The 23,708-nt window shown below is 37.7% G+C and overlaps 1 protein-coding gene across 7 annotated transcripts in view; it reads right to left on the bottom strand.

Moving 5' to 3' along the window:
- Positions 1-23,708, bottom strand: part of CDC27A (Tetratricopeptide repeat (TPR)-like superfamily protein) — a 62,189-nt gene that overhangs the window by 7,076 nt on the left and 31,405 nt on the right. For all 7 annotated transcript variants that reach the window (XM_022036230.2, XM_022036231.2, XM_022036232.2 and 4 more), the window contains 3 exons: positions 22,406-22,482; positions 10,147-10,266; positions 9,826-10,045 (listed from right to left, as the gene is read on the bottom strand). In XM_022036230.2, the coding sequence (XP_021891922.1) occupies positions 9,826-10,045; positions 10,147-10,266; positions 22,406-22,482 (417 nt within the window). The remainder of the gene's footprint in view (positions 1-9,825; positions 10,046-10,146; positions 10,267-22,405; positions 22,483-23,708) is intronic.

The raw sequence follows: 23,708 nt of genomic DNA, 5'->3' as shown, positions 1-23,708 counted from the left end.
CCATTACGCTTTATGTCCAACATCATCATTCATTGCACTCCATATTTTACCCTTTATCTGATGTTTTTATTTCGAGACGCATCTAAATAGTTAATCGCTTTCTAGTTACTTAACATAATTATAAAAATTACACATCATCTTCATCTGTGTGCTTAACTACAAATTTCTAAAAACGAGATTCCTTTAGAATTTCTTACAAAGTTCTAAGACAACCTTGAATATCTTGATTTAAGGGATTTGGTTCCAAAACTCAACTTATGGGAAGAAGATTGAGAGTTGAGAGACTATGAGGTGAGTGAAACATGAGTGTACAGTGAGGGAAAGTATTTTGCTATTAACATTTTCTTGCAGGTACTGCATTATATCTCAACTAAGTGAAAACAATGATCCAACCAACCTGTAAGAATGTATGGAGTAAGTAATCTAGCAAACTATGTTTATATGGCTTAGTGTCACGGGGTTAGTAATTTTGAAGTTACCCATGCGGCACTTGCTCAATCTAAGCAGTCAAGACTAAATAAGCCTTTTGTGTGTAGAAAGAGTTAACTAAGAGCAAGAGAGAGTAGCGAGCTTGAAGAATAAGAGAGCTTTATCGAGAGCATTGTATGCTTTACAAGATTGCTGGTGCCGCTATGTGCATGTACAAATAAAGAGGGATGGCCTATTTATAGTATTTGGCCCCCTCAATGGACGACTAGGATCATTTTGATCTAAGGGACAATATTATATCTGTAGATTATTTTAGAAATATTTACACGAAAGGGATAAGGCTAGAAACATCTAGGCAGCATGCTTCCCCGGTCTTCTAGTTTCTTCCTAGGTCCTTCTGGGCTGGTAGCTTGAACGTAGACACTTGCTGGAGCTTTCTAGCACTTGGTGGAGCTTGCTAAAGCTTTCCCGCAGCTTCCAGATTTTTCTTGCGCATTCTAGAGTTTGCCCGCTTGAGGGAGATTTTTCCACCCGGGCTTCCGGACTTTTCCCGCAGTTAGGCAGCGTGCGCGCTTGATGGCTTCCTAGTGCGTGCGTGCATTTTCTGATTCATTGGGCGCTCGGCTGTGCAGCAGTTTGCGCGGGGCGTAACACCTCCCCCATTTGATCGCGCGACATCCTCGGCGTGGTTTCTTCCTTGTACTGCCAGATGGCATCAGCGAATTGCCAAAGAAAATCTTCTAGTTCCCACATGACTTCATTTTCCGAATGGTCTTTCCACCTCACCAAGTATTCAGTGTAGCTACGCACACCACGCTTGCAAATCACTCTATCCGCAAGGATGTATTCTACTTGTCGAAGTCAGTGACAACCATAGTAGGGACGTGCTTGGACTCACACTTGCTTGGATCTTCCTAGTCTTCATGATAAGGCTTCAGGAGACTTACATGGAAGACAAAGTGAATTTTTAAGTCTTGGAAGGAATTGGATCTGATAGGCTACTTTGCCGACCCGCTTGACGATGGGAAAAGGGTCTTCATATCTCTGCACTAACCATTTGTGCACTTTGCGCGAAGACTTGAACGGTTGGGTAGGAGCTTGACAATCACCATGTCGCCCTCAACATATTCCATTGGTCGCCTCTTGGTGTCAACTCATTTCTTCATCCATCAAGTGGCCTTGTCAAGGCAAGCTCTTGTGATGCTTGCCTCTTCGTGCCATTCCCGTATGAGCTTGTGGGCCAATAGGCTGCTACCTTCATAGATAAGGCTATGACATTGGGTGTCACGAGCTATTGGCCCATGACGATCTCGATGGGGTTCTTTCTAGTCGACTCTCTCCACTGGAGATTATATGAGAATTGGGCCACATCAAATAACTTCACCCAATCTTGTTGATGGGTACTGACATAGTGTCTCAAGTAGAGCTCTAACAACGCGTTCACCCGCTCGGTCTGGCCATCACTATGCAGATGGAAGCTGGTCGAGAAATTCAGTTATGTCCCCAACAACGTGAACAATTCTCGCCAGAATTTTTTCGTGAAGCGCGGTTCTCTGTCATTAATGATGCTCCACAGGATTTTCCATAACTTCACAATGTTCTTAAGGAACAGTTGTGCGGCTTCGTCCCCCTTACAATAGGCTGGGTTTGGAATGAAGGTGGCATACTTACTAAATCGGTTGACCATGACCATGATGTTTCTGTACCCGTCAGACTTTGATAAAGCCACTATAAAATCCATAGAGATACTCTCCCATAGTATCTCGGCGAGGGGTAGAGGCTTTAGCAGTTCGGTAGGATGCTAATACTCGACCTTATCCTGCTGGCAGACAAGGCAGGTCCGCACATAAGCTTCCACATCATCCTGCATGTAGGGCCAATAATAGTGATTTTGTATAAGCACCAAGGGTTTGTGCTATTCCTGGGTGGCCAGGCCACTTTGTATTGTGGCTCTCTTTAGCGATCTCCTTTTGCATTTTCTTGGACAAGGTTGTCCATGGTGTCGATGAGTTCGTCCACAGTGGCTTGGATGGTCCCATATCGCGTTTAAGCAGTGAAACATTGGGGTCAAGGGATTCACCTATAAAAGTAGCAAGGACAGAGGCTTTTGACTTAACTCGCTTGGGGTAAGCATGCGGCTCTCCACAAGCTTGCTCTTGGAGCACTTTGACTCAGACAATTTTGCCTTCTTTTAATGTCATGCTTGTTAGCTAGAGTTGGCGGAGCCAAGGATAGACAAAAACCTTTACTCTGATACCACCTGTCACGAGGTTAGTAATTTTAAGGTTACCCGTGTGGCGCTTACCCAATCTAAACGGCCAAGACTAAATAAGTAAGCCTTTTGTGTGTAGGAAGAGTTAGCTAAGAGCATAAGAGAGTAGCGGGCTTGAAGAATAAGAGAGCTTTATTGAGAGGTTTGTATGCTTTACAAGATTGCTTGTGTTGTTGTGTGTATGTACAAATGAAGAGGGTGGTTTGTTTATAATATTTGGGCCCCTCAATGGATGGATAGGATCATTTTGATCCAAAGGACAATATTACATCTCTAAACTATGTTAGAAGCATCTAGGCAACATGCTTTCACAGCCTTCTGGATCCTTCCAGGCTAACAGCTTGTAGGTAGGCACTTGTTACAGCTTTCTAGCGCTTGGCGGAGCTTGTTATAGCTTTCCTGCAACTTCTAGAAATTTTCTGCGCATTCCAAAGTTTTCCCCCAGGCTTCCAAACTTCTCCTGTGGCTAGGCAGCATGCGCACCCACGCTTGACAGCCTGCTTTTGCACACGCGTGTTTCCTGACTCATTGGGCGCTCAACTATGCAGCAGTTTGCGTACAGCATAACATCAATTTGGCTATTGAGAATCTAGAGACAAGAATGGATGGAAAAAGGAAGAACAATAGACCACCTCAAGCTAGAATTAAATAGCGTGATAGAAAAAGTGAGAGAATTAAATTTATCTCCCAAATGAGAAAATGGTAAAAATGGAGGGAGAAACTTTCCCCCAAGTGAGTGAGAAAAATTTTCCCCAAGTGAATGATAGAAATTGTCCCCCAAGTGAGGGAGAGAAAATTCCCCAAATGAGTAAGAGAAATTTTCCCTTCGCATGAGTAAGAAAAATTTTCCCCAAATGAGTGAGAGAAATTGTCCCTCAAGTGAGGAAGAGAAAATCCAACAAGTGAGTGAGAGAAATTTTCTCCCAAGTGAGTGAGGAAATTTCCCCAAGTGAGTGAGAAAACTTTTCCCCAAGTGAGTGAGAGAAAAATCCCTTAAGTGAAAAAAGTCCCCCACATGGGAGAATAATTCCTCAAGTGAGAAAAATATCCCAAGAAGGAGAAAAATCTCCCAAGAGGGAGAGAAAAAAATGAGAAGTGGAAGAGGAGAGAAAATTCCCTCGAGAGAGGGAAATTTCCATCAGCCAAGAAAGTTTCCCAAGTTGGAATATCCCATAAATCATGAGATTATAAAATAATTAAGTTTCCTTTTATGTAACTATAACAACACTATAAATAGTCATATAATCACTTGTAATATTCAATAAGAAATACAAATTTCTCCACAAGGAAGTTGGTGACAACTGTATTTTACCTGGGAATATTACCATTACTACCAACCAATGATTGACTGCAGAAACTGTGTAAATATATGACGAAATCACTTGTAATATTCAATAAGAGATACAAATTTATCCACAACAAGAAAGTTGGTGACAGCTGTATTTTTACGTGGGAATATTACTGTTACTACAGACCAATGATCAGCTGCAGAAACTGTTACATGTATGACGAAATTTGATTTTAAGTAGTAAAAAGTTATCAAAGAAATTTCTAATTTTCTCCTATCATTCTCTCTACTTTTCTACCCCTCTTTCACCCTTCTATTTTCTCTTCTTTCCTCCCAAGGTTCTTCCTCTATCATTGATCTTTCGCGTCAGCTCCATTTCTTCTAACCTAAGGATACCTCATGGGCCAGTATCCTGACAGAGTTCCTTTCATTGGAAAGTTTGTAAGTGAAACATAGAACTACAATTACTTACAACCTACTATATAGCTTATAATATTCGAAGAATCTTTACATTAATTCCTCCAAATCTCTCAACAAATCTGCTGGAATTAATTACCAAATCTGCAGGAAAATAATTTGCCCAAACTTCGCAGCAGAAGTTTTCAAAGTACTCAAAATAAAATTGCTAACCACCAAATATATTAGGAGAAATCCAACCCCGATAATTCTAGGACAAAGCAATTACAATAAGCAAAAGATTGACATAACAAAATTGCTACTGACTATATGCATAATCACTTATTAACCAAGCTCCTCACTTCTTGTGCCACGAATAAACTGTTGATAGACCTGTTGACGGGGGATGAGATGGAGAGGATCATTTCGACTCCCAGAATCTCACTCAATGTATGAATTAGAAGACTTAACCACATAATTTGTACTCTCTACTTAAAATTACACCCACCTATATGACATACAAAATCAAGATAATAGGAAAATAAAAAGAATAAGGAAGGACACTACGACTTATCCGATAAGTCAAAATCTTGATTTCCTAACTCAACAAAACTTCTGAAATCTCCCTAACTTGAAGAACTTGAAGAACACTCAAGAAAATTAATTAAACTAATTTCAAGAGAGCAAAAGTTTTGAGATTTTTTAATCTTGGAAGTTGTGTTTATAACTTAAGGACTTGAGACTTTTTTATAGGTTTTATTCTACAAATCGACTCGAAGAATTATAAGAAATTTTCATTTAAAATTTAGACATAATTTGACTAAAATACTTAAACTAAATTAATAAAATAATGAAATCCTTATCTAGATAGGATAATGAAAGTAATTAAATAATTAAAATTATAAAACTCCTCCTCATAGCCAAATTTGAACTCTATCTCGGGTTTGGACTTCAATTGCATTCAGCTTCATCTTTCTTCATTCTTTGTTGATTCTTGAGGATCTTTGAGTAGGATTCTTGCTGGATTTTTGCAAGATTTTAATTATATAGGTTTTATTCTACAAATCGACTCGAAATATTATAAGAAATTTCCACTTAAAACTTAGACATAATTTGACTAAAATACTTAAACTAAATTAATAAAATCATGAAATCCTTATCTAGATAGGATAATGAAAGTAATTAAATAATTAAAATTACAAAACTCCTCCTCATAGCCAAATTTGAACTCCATCTCGGGTTTGGACTTCAATTGCACTCAGCTTCATCTTTCTTCATTCTTTGTTGATTCTTGAGGATCTTTGAGTAGGATTCTTGAAGTAAGATTCATTAAGAAGACTTCGGCATAAACAAGGCTTCCTTGGCCGATTTGTTGCTCTTGGATGCCTTCAATTTGAGGTCTTTTCGCATTTTCTTGGCTATCCTCATCCTTCTTGAAGTCTATAATTTCCAGCAAGGATTCCTCCATGGAGAATGTGTATTCTTCTTGAACTTGAAGTAATAAAGTTGGAAAATAAGTCTCCTCCTCTTTGGTGTTGGAATCCTTCAAGCAATCTCCCTCTTCCTCTCGATTTTGGAGTCCTTCAAGGCCAAGAATTCTTTTGGCCCATTGCCCCTCTGATAGGCCTTGTTGGTCTTTTTCCCTTTTGGGATTGGTTTGCTCTTCATCCTCATCTACGTTGGTCCTTGGGAGCAAAGCCTTTGGGCTCACAGGTCTTGGGCTTTAGCCTCTTGGACCGGCTACTTTGAAGCCACTTGAACTCATCTTGGGCCTGGAACACTTGTTGGGTTTCAAAAATATCCAACCCATCCAAAATTGACCCACAAGCTCGTGGGAACACTCCAGCATGTAGGAATTCTTCTCCGTGTGGGAAGATGATTCGCGGGCATGTGCTCGAGTATGTGCAGCGTGTGTGCATGCGTTGGCAGTGCACGTGCTTCCTTGGTGCGCACACGGAGAGCATGTTATGCGTGTGTGTGTTGGCCTCCCTTCGCGTGCGGGTTTTTTCACCTGCATACCCGCAAGTTCGCAGGTAATTTTCCCATGGCCACTCCAACTCTCGCGGGTTTCCATTCTCCTTGGGTCTCTTCATCGGACATTGCTTCGAGGTTCTCAGATGTCACATCATCCCCCATTCTTTAAAAAGATTCATCATCGAATCTGAGTCTTTGTCCCTGATATAATTTGATGCACATAAAGTTGCCAGAAACACATGAAAATAATTTGGTTGGTACCTATGAATGTTGGAACACATTCTCATATAGAGTTGCTTCAAAGTTTTTGTCTCCGGTGCCATGATGAACTCTTTTATCTTTTAAGTTGAGCCTTGGAATCGAATCTACTTAATAAGGACCTGTACGTTAGTCTCAAACACTGGCAAGGAATCCTAACGAAGTATTGACTCTATAGCTCAAACTTAAGCTCAAGGAACAATGCAAATGCAATACTGTAAAGTAAACGTGAAGCAAACGGTTTTTCGCTCATAGAAGTGAGTTAATCTTCCTTTACTTTATGCAACAGAATGAAAGCAAAAGTTTTCATACACATCTGGTAGGTTATGTAATCTTCCTTTGATACTTCAAAAGTTTTCGTTACACTGATAGGCGGTTAATCTTCTTTTGTTTGGTTTTAATATAAAACAACATGTCAATTGCCTTATTTGGTGCAATTGAGATACTTTTGGGTTTTTGATTTTCTATATATATCTTTTTTGACTAATAGAATAAACATACAATTACTTGAATTGAATGTATAGAATAAATTCAACTGAGATACAAATATGAATTAACAATAAAATTTTGATTGCTAACTTATGCAAAACACAAAAATGTTAAAATAATAAAAATGGTAGGTTCACTAAAAGTTTAAACTCTGATACCAGATGATGCGGGAGGAGATGGGAAAGATCATTTCAACTCCCAGAATCTCATTAAACATATGATTCAAAAGACTTAATTACCTAATTTACTCTCCCTACTTGAAACTACACCCACCTATATGGCATGCAAAATCAAGATAATAGGAAAATAAAAAGAATAAGGAATGACATCACGGTTCACCCGATAAATCAATTTTAATGCCCTGTCTTAACAAGACTTCTGAAAGTTCTCTATCTTGAAAAACTTGAAGAACACTAACGAAAATTAGTCAAACTAATTTCAAGAAAGCAAAAACTTCAAAATTTATCTTTAAAGTTTTGTTTACTACCTAAGGACTTGAGGCCTACCTTTTTATAAGCTTTATTCTACGAATTCAACTCGGAGTAGGATAACAAATTCCCACTTAAAACTTAGACATAATTTGACTAAAATACTTAAACTAAAGTAATAAAATAATGAAATCCTTATCTAGATAGGATAATGAAAGAAATTAAATAATTAAAATTATTAAACTCCTCCTCATAGAAGAACTTGAACTCCATCTCAAGTTTGGACTTCAATTGCACTCGGCTTCATCTTTCTTCATTCTTTGTTGATTCTTGAGGATCTTGAGTAGGATTCTTGCTGGATTTTTGCAAGATTTTAAGTAGGATTCATCAAGAAGACTTTGGCATGGACAATGCTTCCTTGGCCAATTTGTTGCTCTTGACCTCCTTCAATTTGAGTTCTTTTCTCATTTTCTTGGCTATCCTCATCGTTCTTGAAGTCTATAATTTTCAGCAAGGATTCCTCCATGGAGAAGGTGTCTTCTTATTGAACTTGAAGTGATAAAGTTGGAAGATAAGTCTCCTCCCCTTTGGTGTTGGAATCCTTCAAGCAATCTCCCTCTTCCTCTCGGTTTTGGAGTCCTTCAAGGCCAAGAATTCTTTTGGCCGATTGCCCCTCTAACAGGCATTCTTGGTCCTTCTCCTTTTTGGGCTTGGTTTGCTCTTCACCCTCATCTACGTCGGATTCAAGAAGGATAAGCCTTCTTATGTGGCCGGACCTCCTTTTCTTTGGGCCCTCTTGGCCATGGCGGACTTGAGTCAAGACCGCGCTTGGCCGAGCCTTGGCTTTCTTCTTGGGTGGCAACAACACCTTCTCTTGGTCTTCCAAGACGGACACTTGGTTTGCACGGCTTGAATCTCCTCGGGTTGGGCATAACAAGATCATCTCGGTCGGTCCTTGGGAGCAAAGCCTTTGGGATCTCGGGTCTTGGGCTTTAGTCTCTTTGACCGGCTACTTTGAAGCCTCTTGGACCCATCTTGGGCCTGGAACACTTGCTAGGCTTCAAAAAGACACAACCCATCTGAAAATTAACCCACAAGCTCATGGGTAGGAATTCTTCTTCATGCGGAAAAAGGATTTGCAGGCATGTGCCTGGGTGTGCGCGGTGTGTGCACGCACGCTGGCAGCGCGTATGCTTCCATGGTGCGTGTGCGGAGAGCATGTTGTGCATGTGCGTGTTGGCCTCCCTTTGGGTGCGGGTTTTCTCACCTGCATACCCACGGGTTCACGAGTAATTTTCCCGTGGCCACTGCAACTCTTGCGGGTTTCCCATTCTCCTTGGGACTCTTCCTTGGACATTGCTTTAGGGCTTTTGGATATCACATCACCTGTCCCCAAAATGGAATCACTTTGATCATATTCTCCTTAGATTCTGCTGAACTTCTAGTTGACTAAACACTCTAGTAGCTCATGGGCCAGACCTTCCAGTAAAGAGTAGGCTGCTTGGTTTGATTCTTCAGAGATTTTTAAAATTTGCAGTTTCTTTGATTTCTTGAGTTTAATATACTCTACATGGCTTCAGTACAGCTCCATAGGTAAAATAAAGTTTTTGGACAGAAAATGAGTAGAAAGGAGTGAAGAAGAAAGTGCAGAAAAACATTCGATAATCTGCAGCTTGCTTGAGCTTAATCAATGTAGCATATAGTTGACCTGAAAATCTTTGAAATGCCATTTATTGAACAAGGAATCTGACCATATGATAAAAAAGTGCAAAATACCAGCAAGATTTCCTTCAAACCACGGACATAAACTTTCAATATAGATATAGGCCCACCTATCTCAAGATGAGATTTGATCAGGAAGCCACATAAACACGACCCAAAGGTGAAAAGAGCTGCCTTAAACACACTCTATTATCAGATCTTAGTTAGAAACAGCCAGGTTTAATGCATATGCAAAAGTGAATATTTTTAAGTACATCAGGATGGATCAAAGTCGTTCCAACATGAATGAATAGTCAGGTGAGGAAGAAAATAAAAAAAATAATAAATAATTCCACATCACCACATATGGAATGTTAAAGTGGAAGTAACAAGAAGTGCCTTAAACACCCTTCCATAGGATCTGCTCTGAAACAGCAAAATTTAATGCATATACAAAAGTGAACATATTAATGACATCAGAGTGGCCAGTCAATTACTAGTGAAATGGTCAGGTAAAGAATAAAATTAAAGACAACCGTTAATAATTGCAAATCACCAAATATGGAATGTCAAGAAGGAAGTGACCCAACCTTTTGGGCATGTAAAGTATTTCCAAGATAGCACATTATAACTGAAGAATGAGGGTTTAGTTGGAGAGCCTGTTGAAAGTGGTGCTCGGCAAATTCAAAATTCTCTTTGCGGAAGTAGATCATTCCAAGACCATACCAGGCATTGTAATGTCTCACATCTACCCTGAGGGCACTTTGGTAGCACTTTTCTCCATTTTCATAATCTTCAAGTGCTGCATACCTGTAAATAGGATAATTTGTTGAGAGAGATGCTATGTTTTCCATAGCTATCTGATTATTGAAGACGACACTTCATGATACAAATCAGAAATAATATCATACTCATGACCGCATAGCGTATGGGCATATGCAAATCTTGAATTAAGCTTTACAGCCCGCAAAAATATTTTGAGAGCAGTCTCATGATCCTTCTGCAAACTGTAACAGTTTCCAACAGCACACCTGCAATAGAGCTTCCACTGTAAAGAAAGCAATAATGACAAAAATAAATGGGAAATACTGAATGATGTATTATTAACTCTATGGTAAAATACAGAAGCAAACTTTCTCTCTCTAACATAAAGAAAACTTCATTGGTGAAAGTATGTTTATCACTGCACTTGCAACTGCTGTTATTATTATTATTTAACTGCAAAATGGAAATAAAAAGCAAAAACCTAATTTAGCTTATCGTCTCTTAGCTTGTATTTCTTGTTTCTCTTGTTAATAATATTTCTTTTATCAAAAGGAAAAAGAAATAAAGATTCAGTCAGAAACTCCCAATTTCTCTAAAAGTGAAAAAAGTCGTACAAAAGAAAAAAACGTAGCACACATTTGCATATTCTTACATGGAGTAACACTTAATGGCCTTCTAATGACTCATAATGCAATAAAATTAACTCAGTGAAATTGTATAGCAAACATTTTTATATTTTTCCGTGGAAAAGATGTTAATTGCTAATGTATCTCATTATTGGACGGTTCTTGCCTTCAATTTGGAATGCTCTTAAAAGCATCCACCGGCACCTCTTAACGATTGTAAATTACAGCATGTAAATCTGAAGAAAAAATTTATATAGAAGATACCAAGATACTAGTCCATAATACCTGACAGTTAATCAAGACATAAAACTTTGATAATGTTAAAACAATTCGTTCTTGTAATACACAATATTATGAAAGGATAGAATGCTATGATTTATTATTGAATAGTTTGATTCTATATATACACAACTTTAAGTATAACTAAGAAAACCATAAAATTAATTACACGGGTATTTGATTATTATACTCTTACACATAAACTAAATTATATACTTTTCAACATTTTCCCTCAAGCTGGTGAATACACATTTCCATTACCAGCTTAACAATGATGGACTAAAACTTTGGATTGTTCAAGTTCTTACTGAGTACATATGATAATTTAGAATTGGTAGGCATGTAGGAGTGCAGGTTAAACCACTATCTAGCTTCTCTTTGATGAAATACCTGTCATCTTCAATATGTTTCATCCTGTTATGTGGCACTATGTTAGAATCCGCAATCTGTGTACAAGAATCTTTTTTTTTTAGGCTAATTGCTAGGTTATTTACAGCTGATTGATTGACAGAATATTCGGTATTAATATTAGCAGATTATTTAGTATTAGTACTAGAGATTACAGCTGATTGGTTGTCAGAATATTTGGTATTAGTACCAGCAGATTATTTGATATTAATACCAGAGATGCCTCTTTCCTTTCTTTGCTGATCCTCACTGTATAAATGGCACCCTTTGTAAACATTTGTACGTGTGTGAAATAAATAAAATCAGAAGGTCCTTCCTCTCAATTCTTACATGGTATTAGAGCATTAAAGCTTTACAATCCTAGTTCCTTCGTTCAAGCTCTTCCAAGAATTTTGCTTCTTTCCTTCCATCATGTAACTCCTCGTTCCAACAAACATGAGTTTACAGGAGGCAAAGACTTCGTCCACAGAATTATTGATGGCCACTTATCCACCAGTCCTATCTGTGATCGCAATCCTTTGGAGAGAATTCTTCACTACAGATCACTAATCACAAGTTGGATGGAAAAAAATTTCCTCCAATGGTTGCAGTCCATCCTGCTCGTAATTAGAGGAAGGGGAAAACTCGGCTACATCACTGGCGAAATCAAATGTCCAGATGTGTCTTGGACATAACCTATGCCAATTGGGAACTCAACAATTCCCTTGTCACGGCTTGGCTCATCATTCGAGTGTACATTAACTTCTTGAAGAAGATACATCATAAGTTATCTCGATTGTGATGCAGGAGGGTATGGAAAAGATCATTTTAACTCCCGGAATCTCAACCCAATGCATGGAACATAGAAACTTAACTGCTTAATTAACTTCTCCATTTACTTGAATCTACAATCAAGAATATGGCATGCAAAAACAGAATTAGGAAACAAAATTGAGGAAAAAAAAGACAGCCGCAGATTTAAGGTTCCTATCCAAACTCTAGGATTTAATTTAACTAGAAAACAAATACATAATTAATTAAATAATTAAATCTTATTCTAATCCTAATTTAAATACATAAAATAATTAAGAAAATATTAAAATAATATTTTATCCTTATCCAAATCTTCAAAAATCTTGATCTCTTTTGGACTTCAATTTTGAGTAGAAATCCTCTAATTTTGGCATTTAAATCACATGGGAAATTGGTTAAGTCTTGGAGTCCTTGTAGCAATTGGAAAAGGAGAAAAAGGAGTCCAAAAAGGATTAGGAAAAAGGCTCCCCTTGCGGGTAGCTTGAACACGGCGCGCGGGTTGCACAAAGGTGCTGTGCGGGTTGCGCCGGGCGGTCTTGCTGCCTGGGCTGGGCGCGCACCTGGGCTGGATGCCTTGTGCGGGCTCCGGGCGTTGGGCACCCGGCCTGCTTCGCACTTGCGCATGCTATGTGCATGTGTGCGTTGTCTCCTGCGCGCATGCCAGTGTGCGCTGGGTGTGCGGAGTTGCCTGTCCACATGCCTCGCGTACTGTTTCACGCGAGCGATGCACCCATATGTTCGGGTGAGCTCTTCCGCATGTGTGATGATGTGCACAAATGTTAAAAGCACGTCACATGCATGATATGTGCCATCCTCTGACTTCCTGGATCAGACTGCGTCTTATGGGCTTTCTCTTGGGCTTCAACGGTGAGTTGTTTACCCATTCTTGAACCAAAAGGTTGAAAATACTCTGAAATTGCTTGGCCCGGCTTCTGGTAATCGGTCTTGGGGGTAATTTAATCTGACTTCCTATCAGTCCCAACTCATCATGGACTTTGTGAGATGGCTTGTCATCTACTTGAGTGTCTGATATCACATTAGATTGTCTCCATGTTTTGTGTGTGCCAGATTGACTTTGCTTCTTTACTTGTTGACATGGTTTTGCATCATTAGTGGTCATAAGATAACTCTTGTTGGAGAGACTTTCTAACATGACCTCTCTTCTGCCATAACAATAGAAATGACTAATCCAGGGAGGGTGTTTTTTCTTTTCCCACTATTTGAACCTCACATAATTGAATTCAACATTGCAACAGCTTCTTCCCTACACTTTGTGTCAAGGCAGTGATAGTGGTTCAGTTCTTTCCACTAACCTTTCAAGAGTTTTGCATATTTTATCAGGAATCTACTTCCTTATTTTGCAGATTAAGTCTTACTTACCAAATCATAAATTTACAATGCATCTCTAACCTTGAGATAAGTTTGTTTGACAACTATCCAAGGATCTTTCCAATGGGTAAAAACATGCAGGTTTCACTTATTCCTGACTACAGTGAATTCAAGAACCAAGCCATTATCATGGAATCTTCTTCCTCTTATACATCAAATTGTGCACTTCTAATTTTAGTCTAGTTCTTAAAAGGTGGTTGGTTTTCCTTTCTCTTTAATAATTTCACAGATTAATTGGGACCACTTTAAATGGTTTTTCACGTTTGGGGAGTATGTTGCTTGAATCTGTTCCAATTCTGCAATAGGATGACGTGAATTCATTCCTTCAGGATTAGTCCTGATGGATTTCAACGGGATTTTTGATATGATGCAATAGATGGTTGCAACTTTGAGACTAGACAGACTACACGGCAGTCTGACTGGCACACGGTTCCACAGCTTGGCTAGAGTATACGGGGGCTGGTTGCGGATACAGGAACTGTTGGTCGCATAGTCCGCGCAACTAAAGGAGCAGCTTGAGTGGCGATTGCTTATGGTGAAGAGGCTGCTAGGGGTTGTTGGTGGGCTTTTGTTATGGACACATTTGTATGGTGTACATATGGAAGGCAAGACAACAGCTAAATAGGAGGTTGAAGTAAAACTACGATGTTGGAGCTCTCTTAAATAAGGTCAAAGGTATGCTCTTTTTTATGAGCTGTAATCTCTTACCACGAAATAAGTCGCTCTCATAATAAAAACAAGAGTATTAACCCCTTACTAGAAGACAACTTTGTTGTTAATCGTCCGGTGACTCAATCTTTGATTAGAGAACACAATAATTTGGTATCAGAGTCATACACCATGGGCGAGCAAGGACTGTGTGAGGAACTGAAAAATTTAATAACTCAATCAAATGTCCGGATGGATGTTAAGCTACAACAATTGTCTCAATAGATGGAGTGTGACACTCTTGAATCTGTTTAACTTAAATGTTCATATTTTAAATTTATAATTTAAATTTACTCTTAAAATTATTTTACGCATGATTTTAATTTTACTTTCATAAAAAAAAGAGATTTAAAATTGAAAACAAAAGAGAAAAAAAAAAGAAAGAAAACATGACCACAAACAAGCCTCGGGGGAAGCCGTTAGCAAGTACATGCGCGGGAGTGCGAGCATGCGGAACAGTGCCACACGCACTCACGGGGGACAAACGTTGCCCACTACAGTGGCTGCGTGTTGTGCCACTGCAGCTGCTGCCATGGCTGCCACATGGCATGCATGCATGCCATGTCTCATCAGTCGGTCGGCCATTAAGGCTGATCAACGGCCGAAATTGTTTGCATGTGATTCGACGAATCACTTGCACTCCTCCTTGGATATTTAAACTCAAAACCTCTCATTTCTTCTCCATTTCTTCCCCTTTCCTCTTCTTCTTCACTTGACTAAAAAGAGGGAAGCTTAAGATAGAGTTTGAGTGTAAACCGACAGCTTCAAGCCTTCTTCCTCCTCCGCTGTGAGGTTTTTCTCGTGCCTTCTTCCTTTAACCAAAGGTAAGTCTCCTAACTCTCATTCCTGACTCTTTTCTTCACTTAGGGTGCCATGGATCTCACCCTTGAGCTTTTCTTCTCTCTCAAATTTGCAGAATACCTTCCGCAAGTCCCAAGGAAAGCTTTTCTCCCTTTAAACCGCAAACATCCTCACTTCCCTTGAACCCGAAAGTTTGACAGTAAGAGGTAGGGGTTTAGTATTTCTTCTCACCCTCCTAATGAGTTTTCTAGGCTTTAAAACTGTTTAAAAGTCAAAATGCTTGTTTTGTTTTTGATTGCTTCATGCATGAAATTGTTTACTATTTGAATTTGGTTTATGTCAAATGTTTGATGAAGTTTTTGAAGTGATTTGGAATGCTAAATGCCGAGGTGATTATGCATGTTTGAAGAATGACTAAGATGTTTGAATAATGTAGATTGAAACAGTAAAAATAGGTTTGGAATGGGTTTTGGGCTCCAAGGTGCCAAAATCGGTCATGGGTTACGGCTGTGTAGCTATAGTGCACGAGGGTCATTGCCCTGGCACGCTCAGGTGCCAAGACGAGGTCCCTGGCCTGCTGCGTGCCTGCATTAGCCGTGCGCGGGAGCACAAGCCCTGCCAATCGTGCCAGCAAGCCGAGGGGGCCTGCTTTGCGTGTGTGTGTGCGCATGTCACCATGCGTGTGCGGGCGCAGGCGCACGGCTTATGAGACGTGTCTGCACGCCGAGAAGCTTGTGCATGCACGAAGTGAGGGTTTGCCTTGTTGAGCGCACGCGAGGGCATGTCCCTGCTTGCCCAAGCGCGCGTGGGATAGCTTGCTGAGGGCACGCTGTGGCATGTCGTGTTGTTCGGCTGCTTGGCACGCCTGCATGCTAAGCAAGCTGTGTGGGCTGAACCTTCTACCTCATCCTTTGGGCAAAAGTCGAGAGGGTTAGCCCAATTGGGCCTCGACCCGAGAAGGGAACCCGATAACCCAATCTGAGTTTATAGGCTCCCATGTGGGCCGAGTAGGATCGTGTGGGCCCCCAACTGGGCTGAGTGATGTGCGGACCCCCATCGGGTCTGGTTTGGTTCAAGGGACCACCACCGGTCCAGGTCAGGTGTGTTGGGCACTTATTGGGCCGGGTTAGTCAATGGACCCTATTGGGTCAAGTTTGGTCAAGAGACAATGTCAGGTCTGGGTTTATTTAGTTGGTCTCGGTTGGGTCCAGTTCTGACCAGTGGACCATAATTAGGTCTCGATTCAATGGCTTAGGGTCTTTGTAGGCCTAAATGATTGGGAATCAGAGTAGTCCCGGAATTGGGTGACTGTAGGTTTTTAGAACCAGTTTGATAGACCCAACGGGTCGAAACGAATGCTATAAACTGTAAATTATACTGTGAGCCCATAATTGTTAAGAAAAATGAAAAGACTGAAATATATTTGACAGTTGTCACTGAAGGGTGACCGAATATGATTGTTATTCGACTGTTGGTGAACCGCTCCCTGTGAATTGTATTGGTATTCGCTCTGACGAGAGCAGATCGCGACTGATTGTAAGGGTCGCAGTGGTGAAGTACTATCGTGGTCATAGTCTCTAACTGTATTATTGTATATCAAACTGATCTGTTTCCCATTCACAGTGTTAGTAGGGGATCTCCTCTGTCCTCTGCTGATATAGGTTAGAACGGTTTCTCGCGAAAATCTGTAAATACTATAACTGAACCGAAAAATTTAATTGTTTAAGTAGAACTGTTGCTTGGGCATTCGTGTTTTAGACAGCTTTCTTGAATAGGTTATGTTTCTCACTGTTCCATCTTGTCATGCCATGTTTAGATAGTTTTGTTTATATCAAATATGTTTCTCACTGTTTCGTCTTACTACTTATGTTTTGAGGCTAGTATTTCAAAACGTATTTCAATTAATTAAAAGTACAGGATTTTCAATGATATTTTAAACAAACTAAACCTGCAACGGTATCTGACGGTAAGAACCATTGACTGTAAAAGTAACGATATTTTTCTTCAAAATAAAATAACTTTTGAAACGTTAGTAACATAATTTAAATATTATTTCTCTTACTGAATTTTATGGAACTTACCCAAATCTATTTCTCCCAAAAGATTTTTAGAGAAAATAAACTTTTAATTTTTAATTATTTGTTTTGTTTACATTTAGAATATATATAGACTAATTATTCTTATTATATTTGAACTCTAATTATAGCATATAATTATATTATTAGAACTCTAAATACTATAGTATTCTACTTAACATAAAATCTTTATCAACACTCCTCCTCAAGTTGGTGCAAAGATATCACACATGCCCAACTTGCAAATCAGGTTCTGAAGAGATTTGTTGCATAATCCTTTAGTGAAAATGTTAGCCACTTGGTCGGCAGAATATACATGATATAAGCATAGAGAGCCACCAACTACCTTCTCTTTTATGAAGTGTCGATCAATCTTAATGTGTTTTATCCTGTCATGTTGAACTGGATTATGAGTAATGTTAATTGTTGCTTTATTGTCACAAAATAGGGATAGTTTCTTATTTTTAAGCAGTTTTAACTCCCTCATTAGCTTTTGCAACCATAGTACTTCACATATTTCTTGCGCCACTGCTCTATATTTTCTCTCAGCACTGGAGCGAGCAACTACACTTTATTTATTACTTTTTCATGTGACTAAGTTGCCTCCTACAAGTGTGCAGTAACCTGTAGTTGATCTTTTATCATCTAAGGAATCAGTCCAATCGACATCTGTAAATGTTTCTATTTTAAGATGACCAGCCTTAGAAAAGAGCAGACATTTTCCCGATGCAGACTTCAGATATCGTAATATGCGGAAGACAATATGTAAATGAGTCTCACGAGAATCATGCATGTACTGACTCACAAGACTAACTGCATATACTATATCGGATTTGGTATGTGAGAGATAAATGAGTCTTCCAACTAGTCTCTGATATCTTCCCAAATCAACCTGCTTGCAGTTTGTGGTTGCTCTCAATAGGTGATTCTGCCGGCTTACAACCCATCATATCAGTCTTTTCTAGTAAATCTAGGATATACTTCTTTTGAAAAATGAAAATCTCTTTATTGGATCTAACAACTTCAATTCTCAAGAAGTATTACTATGTTTCTAAATATTTTATTTCAAACTCTTGAATAAGATGTTCCTTCAACTGAGTCATCTTCTTTGTATCATCTCTAGTCACCACAATATCATCCACATAAATAATGAGAAGAGTGACTTTATCCTTACGATATTTAATAAACAAGGTATGATCCGCATTATTTTGTTGATATCCAAAAGAGATCATAACTGTTTTAAACCGTTCAAACCATGCTGTTAAAGACTCCATGGAGGAATACATTTTTTACATCAAACTGCTGTAAATCCCAATTAAGGTTAGCTGCGCAAGACAAAAGTATCCTAATTGTGTTCATCTTCGCAACAGGTGCAAATGCCTCCTGATAGTCAATCCCATAAGTCTGAGTAAATCCTTTAGCTACCAATCTACCTTTGTACCTTTCGATCGATCCGTCTGCTTTGTGTTTTACAGCAAACACCCATTTGCAACCAACTATCTTCTTTCCCTGTTGAGGTGAAACAAGTTTCTATGTTTCATTCTTTGTTAATATTCTCATTTCTTCAATCATGGCTTTCTTCCACTTGGGATTTCCTAGAACTTCTCTCCAATCCTGTGGAATAAACACAGAGAAAACAGACAAGACAAAAACTCTATAGAAGAAAGATAGAGAGTAATAGGAAACAAAATTAGATATAGGGTACTTAGTACAAGTTCTTTTTCCCATTTCTAATAGCAATAGGTTCATATGATAAATCACAAAAGAAGGATAACTCACCAGTATCTTCTGGAACCAAAGAAGATTCTTGACCTGAGATAAACTACATAATGATTTTTTCAGAATTCTCTCTCCTTGAATACTTTTTCAAATATGATTTATCTAGATGTCTAACATTATTTTCTTGATTAAGACTTTTTGTAATAGAATTCTCTCTATATTTTTTCAGCAGTGTTAAGCAACAGATATATTATGTCAATATAGGGTTGCATGGAATTTATGAGTCATGACATTACCAATGAGCTCTCAGAGTCCCATCTATTATATTCTGAAGTACAAACATATGGTTTCTTCACCTCACCAATAATGTAACCATACAATCCTTTAAATTTGATGAACAATGAAAAAGATCTCGACCAAGTAAGATAATTAGTTCCATCAAGTTTTACGGAACTGATTTGTAATGAAAGATTATCAAAACTAGTAACACTCACCTTTTTTGCTTATGTCATTTTAGAATGCTAAAAATAAGAAAAAAAATACCCAGTAATGAAAAATGGACCTCCTATCTGTGCCAAGGAGCAAAAAAAACCAGAATCAGATCTGGTTCGGCTCTAAACGGCTCGGGTTTAGTTCTAAAACGGCTCAAAGTCAGCTTGGCTCGTCTTCTTCGGATAAATCTCTGAACATGCGCAAAAAAAGGAAATGGTATGGCCTTTTTTACCTGCATTTATTAATGTGCAGCTATAATTTTTTACTAGTGTTTCTGGATGTGCGGCTTAAAGTTTTATCAGCGTTTCTGAATCTGCGGCTGCAACCTTTTTACTGGCGCTTGAGGATGTGCAAATGCAACTTTTTACCAGCGCTTATGGTTGTGCAGTTGTATATTATTACCGACGCTTTCGGAGGTGCGGCTGCACTTTTTACCGATGCCTGCAAATGTGCAGCTTTAGTTTTTACTGGCACCTGCGAATGTGCGGCTGTAGCTTTTTACCGGCGCTCTGATACCATGAAGATTTTTAGAGAAAATAAACTTCTAATTTTTTATTATTTGTTTTGTTTACATTCAGAATATATATATAAACTAGTTATTATTATTTTATTTGAACTCTAATTATAGGATATAATTATACTATTAGAACTTTAAATAATATAATATTTTACTTAACATAAAATTCTTATCAACACCCCTAGATGATGAAGAAAGTGAATGATTGCTCCCTGAAACTTCTTTGGATCCATTCGCGAACTAATAGTGGACATTTGAGTACATGTGGAGGATTGTACTTTGATGAACAATTATTTTGTAATGAAAGAAGTGGGTAGAACAACGTCTGAATATGTTTTGTTATCCAACTTCTTGGCCTTAGATGTGTATGAATACCATATTTTGTAGGAATGAATTTTACTTCTACTATATAATTATATTATGCACTCATATATGTTATGTCATTGGACAATGTTATCCCACCAAGTACCGAGATGTCACATGAAGACTTTTCTTTAGATAGCTGCCTAGTCACGTGACAGAGATTTAGAGGGTTGAACAGAAGCCCACAATAGTCACATAGTCCAATCTGGTCACGCTGACAACCAACCGAAATTGCACACTACAAACATAGAGCTGGGAAACAGAGGGAATTATCTCATACTACACCAAATTGGACTTCTCCACCTACGATGGGAAACAAAAGATCCTTTGATGTGCCTCCATTGATGTGAGCAATTCTTTACTAATCAACAGACTGTCGCCTCTAATAAAGTTAGTATAGCAGTTTTTCACATGTTAGGTGAAGTCCAATTTTGATACTATAAACTACAGCAAAAAGAGTCAGATATGGCATAGAAAACGTTTGCGGAGTATTACACCCTACAGTTTGGACCGCTCTTACAAAGCAACCCATTAGACAAATTGATTTTGAGTAACTTTATCGAGATCAGAAGCAAATTGTGCAAAAACTTCTAATTCGGCGATTGAGCCAATTTCAAGTTTAATTTACCAGCTACTTGTTTCATAACTTTAATTTGAGCTATAGATCCTACTCTGGAGACCAAAATACCTACATTAATAACAAGTCTGATTCCAACATTAAATAGATTGGTGGATAAGAATATTTGTCCTTATGTAATGAAAATTACATCAGTAAGAATATAAGTCAAAACGTCTTCGACTGGGTCTCAACTATTGGTAAATAGTCATACTTTCTTCACTCAAGCAAATGAACTCGGTTGAGGAGTATCAACAACAGTTTCAAAAGCTGTTGGCCTGAGCCTCTACGATACGCTGTGATTAGCAAGTCAGTTTGTTCAAAACAGAATTGATTGATTTTTTTCCACTTAAAGGTCGAGATGCAACCACCCATCACTCTTGTGCACGCAATGAGCATGGTCAAATCTTTTGAAAGGAAACAGCAACTGTGGGTTATGATCAAACGCAAGTACAATGACCTTTCTCAGTCTGTGCCGAAACCTAATAATTCAGTTCAAGAAATACCAACTCTACATATTAGAAATGTTACGACACAATCTTATAGCGCTTTCTCTCTATTTACAAAGAAATTAACAAGGGCAGAGATGACAAAAAAGAGGCTGAAAGAGTTGTGTTACAATTGCGATGAGCCATTTGTCCTGGCTCACCCATGTAAACGGCTATCATGCCTCGAGATTAAATATGAAATTCGTCCTAAACAATAAGAAAAGATTGACGAGCCAGTTATATCCACATTTCAAGCTTGAGGACAAGTTTGAAGACCAGGGGGAGTAATGTTATGAACGCATTTAAAGAGCACAAATATGGAAGGCAAAATAGCAGTTAAATAAGAGGTTGAAGTTCAATTAAACTTGGAATCCTAATTAGCAATTAAACATAAAATTCTAATTAGTATTAGATTTCTAAATAGTATATGATTTCCCATTAGTATTAGATTCCTAAATAATATATGATTTCTCATAATATTAAATTCTTAAATAATATAAAATTTCTAATATTTTATTAGAGTATTTCTAATTAGACTCAAATTAGTATTCTTAATTAGATTTATATTCATAGTACTTGTTATCTCTATTTAATAAGGTATTCTTGTTATTAATAAAATAAGTCAGAAATTATCTTAAATTACGATATTGGAGCTTTCTCAAACAAAATTCAAGATAGCGGCTCCTTTTGATGAGTTGTAATCTCTTATCACAAAATAGGTTACTCTCATAATAAGAATAAGGGTATTAACCCTTTGTTAAAAGACAACTTTGTTGTTAATTACCCAGTGATTCGATCCTTGACTAGGGAATACAACTGTTTCTTTCAGTTATGAGCACTGGTTACTAGTGATGGTGGGAAATTATGAAGGCGAGTCCTATCTAAGGTTTTTTGTGCTTTGTTTTGGCAATAAAAGCCGACTACGATTTATAAGGAAGTTATGATATTTTTCTATGCCTTTAATACAATGTGGAAGAATAGAATATTATGATATATTATTGAATAGTTTAATCATATATATACAAAACCTTAAGTATAAGAAAACAAAAATTAAAATTAGGGGTATTTTACTATTATACTCATATATTAAATTATGTGTATTCACTTTCCATAAGATACCAAAAAAATGTACCAAGATTCTGGAGCTAAGCGATCAACTGCTATTAGCTCTTGTGCCAAGTAGCTTAGTTTCATATCCTCCTTAAGGTGCTGCAAAATGAAGGGTAACAAACATTTCACCAAGATGGAAGTAATACTAGGTGAATATATATTTCATTTGTTACAAGCCAACTTATTGCTAAACATGAGAAATTAATGTAATCCTAAGACAAAGCTAGATGTGGAAACATTCTTTTAAATCTTATTAATTGTTTCACGCGAATAAGTTTTTCCTTATTAGTTTATTTCAGTGCTTCAATCTCAATCCTCTCTCAGCTAGTTATATGCTTCAGACACTCATTTCAAAAAACTTCTAATTCAAGTTTTAGAGAGTGCCTAGTAACATCCTGCCAATATGCTTTCATTTCTATACCTATATGAGAATTTCAAGTATTATCAATATCTAGAAAGAAAGACTAGCATTTAATTTACATCTCCAGCCATGTATGTACCCATTATATAAACTGCAGGTAATTAATGCAGGAAGAGTTACGGTTAAGCTAACTTATCTAACAGATAGTTTAAAAATAGAGGAAATTTGGGTGAGCAACAAAAGAATATAGATAGACTAGAGGAAATTAGGGATCAAAGTGGATAAATTTAACAAAAATAGAATAAACGAGAAACATTTGAGAGAATAACAACCAGAAGAACAAACACAGAGAGATCATTGGGAATAAAACCCAATAAAGGAAATTTGAATTCATCATTGTCTTTCTTTTCTTTGTTGGTTTTTACAAGTCTTTATATAAACATTAGCTACAAGGAATAAAGAGAATTATAAAAGAGAAATCTAAAAGATTCTAATTTTTATAATAACTAAAATCTATCTAAAAAAAAGTAAAATATTATTGTCCCAAGTATAAAAGAGAAAATCTAAAAGATCGTACTTCATATTAAATTTAAAATCTACCTAAAAGAAAACAAAATTATCTTATGTGTAAGTAAACCTAAATAAGTTTAAAAATATAAAATAATAAAAACAATTACAAAAGATTTCTTTAGTAGGAAATTTACTCGAACTTAAGATCTTCTTTCTGCATTATTATTCACCACTTAGTAAAAACGCGACCTCAAATTTGAAGAGGCAAAGCATAGAAATTGGAAAAGCTCAAACCTGATCTTCCAAATCTTAAAAAATGTGGGAGTTTAGATAATCTTTAAACAAAAATGAAAGCATACAAAATTATAGGTTTCTTACGATCATGAAACCAACAAGATAAAATGAAATGGCCTAAAAATCTCTTTAGTGCAAACATTATGAATAGGAACCACCA

Source organism: Carica papaya, chromosome 4 (genome assembly GCF_054855325.1).
Source record: "Carica papaya isolate Zhongbai chromosome 4, ASM5485532v1, whole genome shotgun sequence".
NCBI lineage: Eukaryota > Viridiplantae > Streptophyta > Magnoliopsida > Brassicales > Caricaceae > Carica > Carica papaya.
Note: the sequence above shows the minus strand (reverse complement) of the source record. Positions and strands in the feature narration are given on the sequence as shown.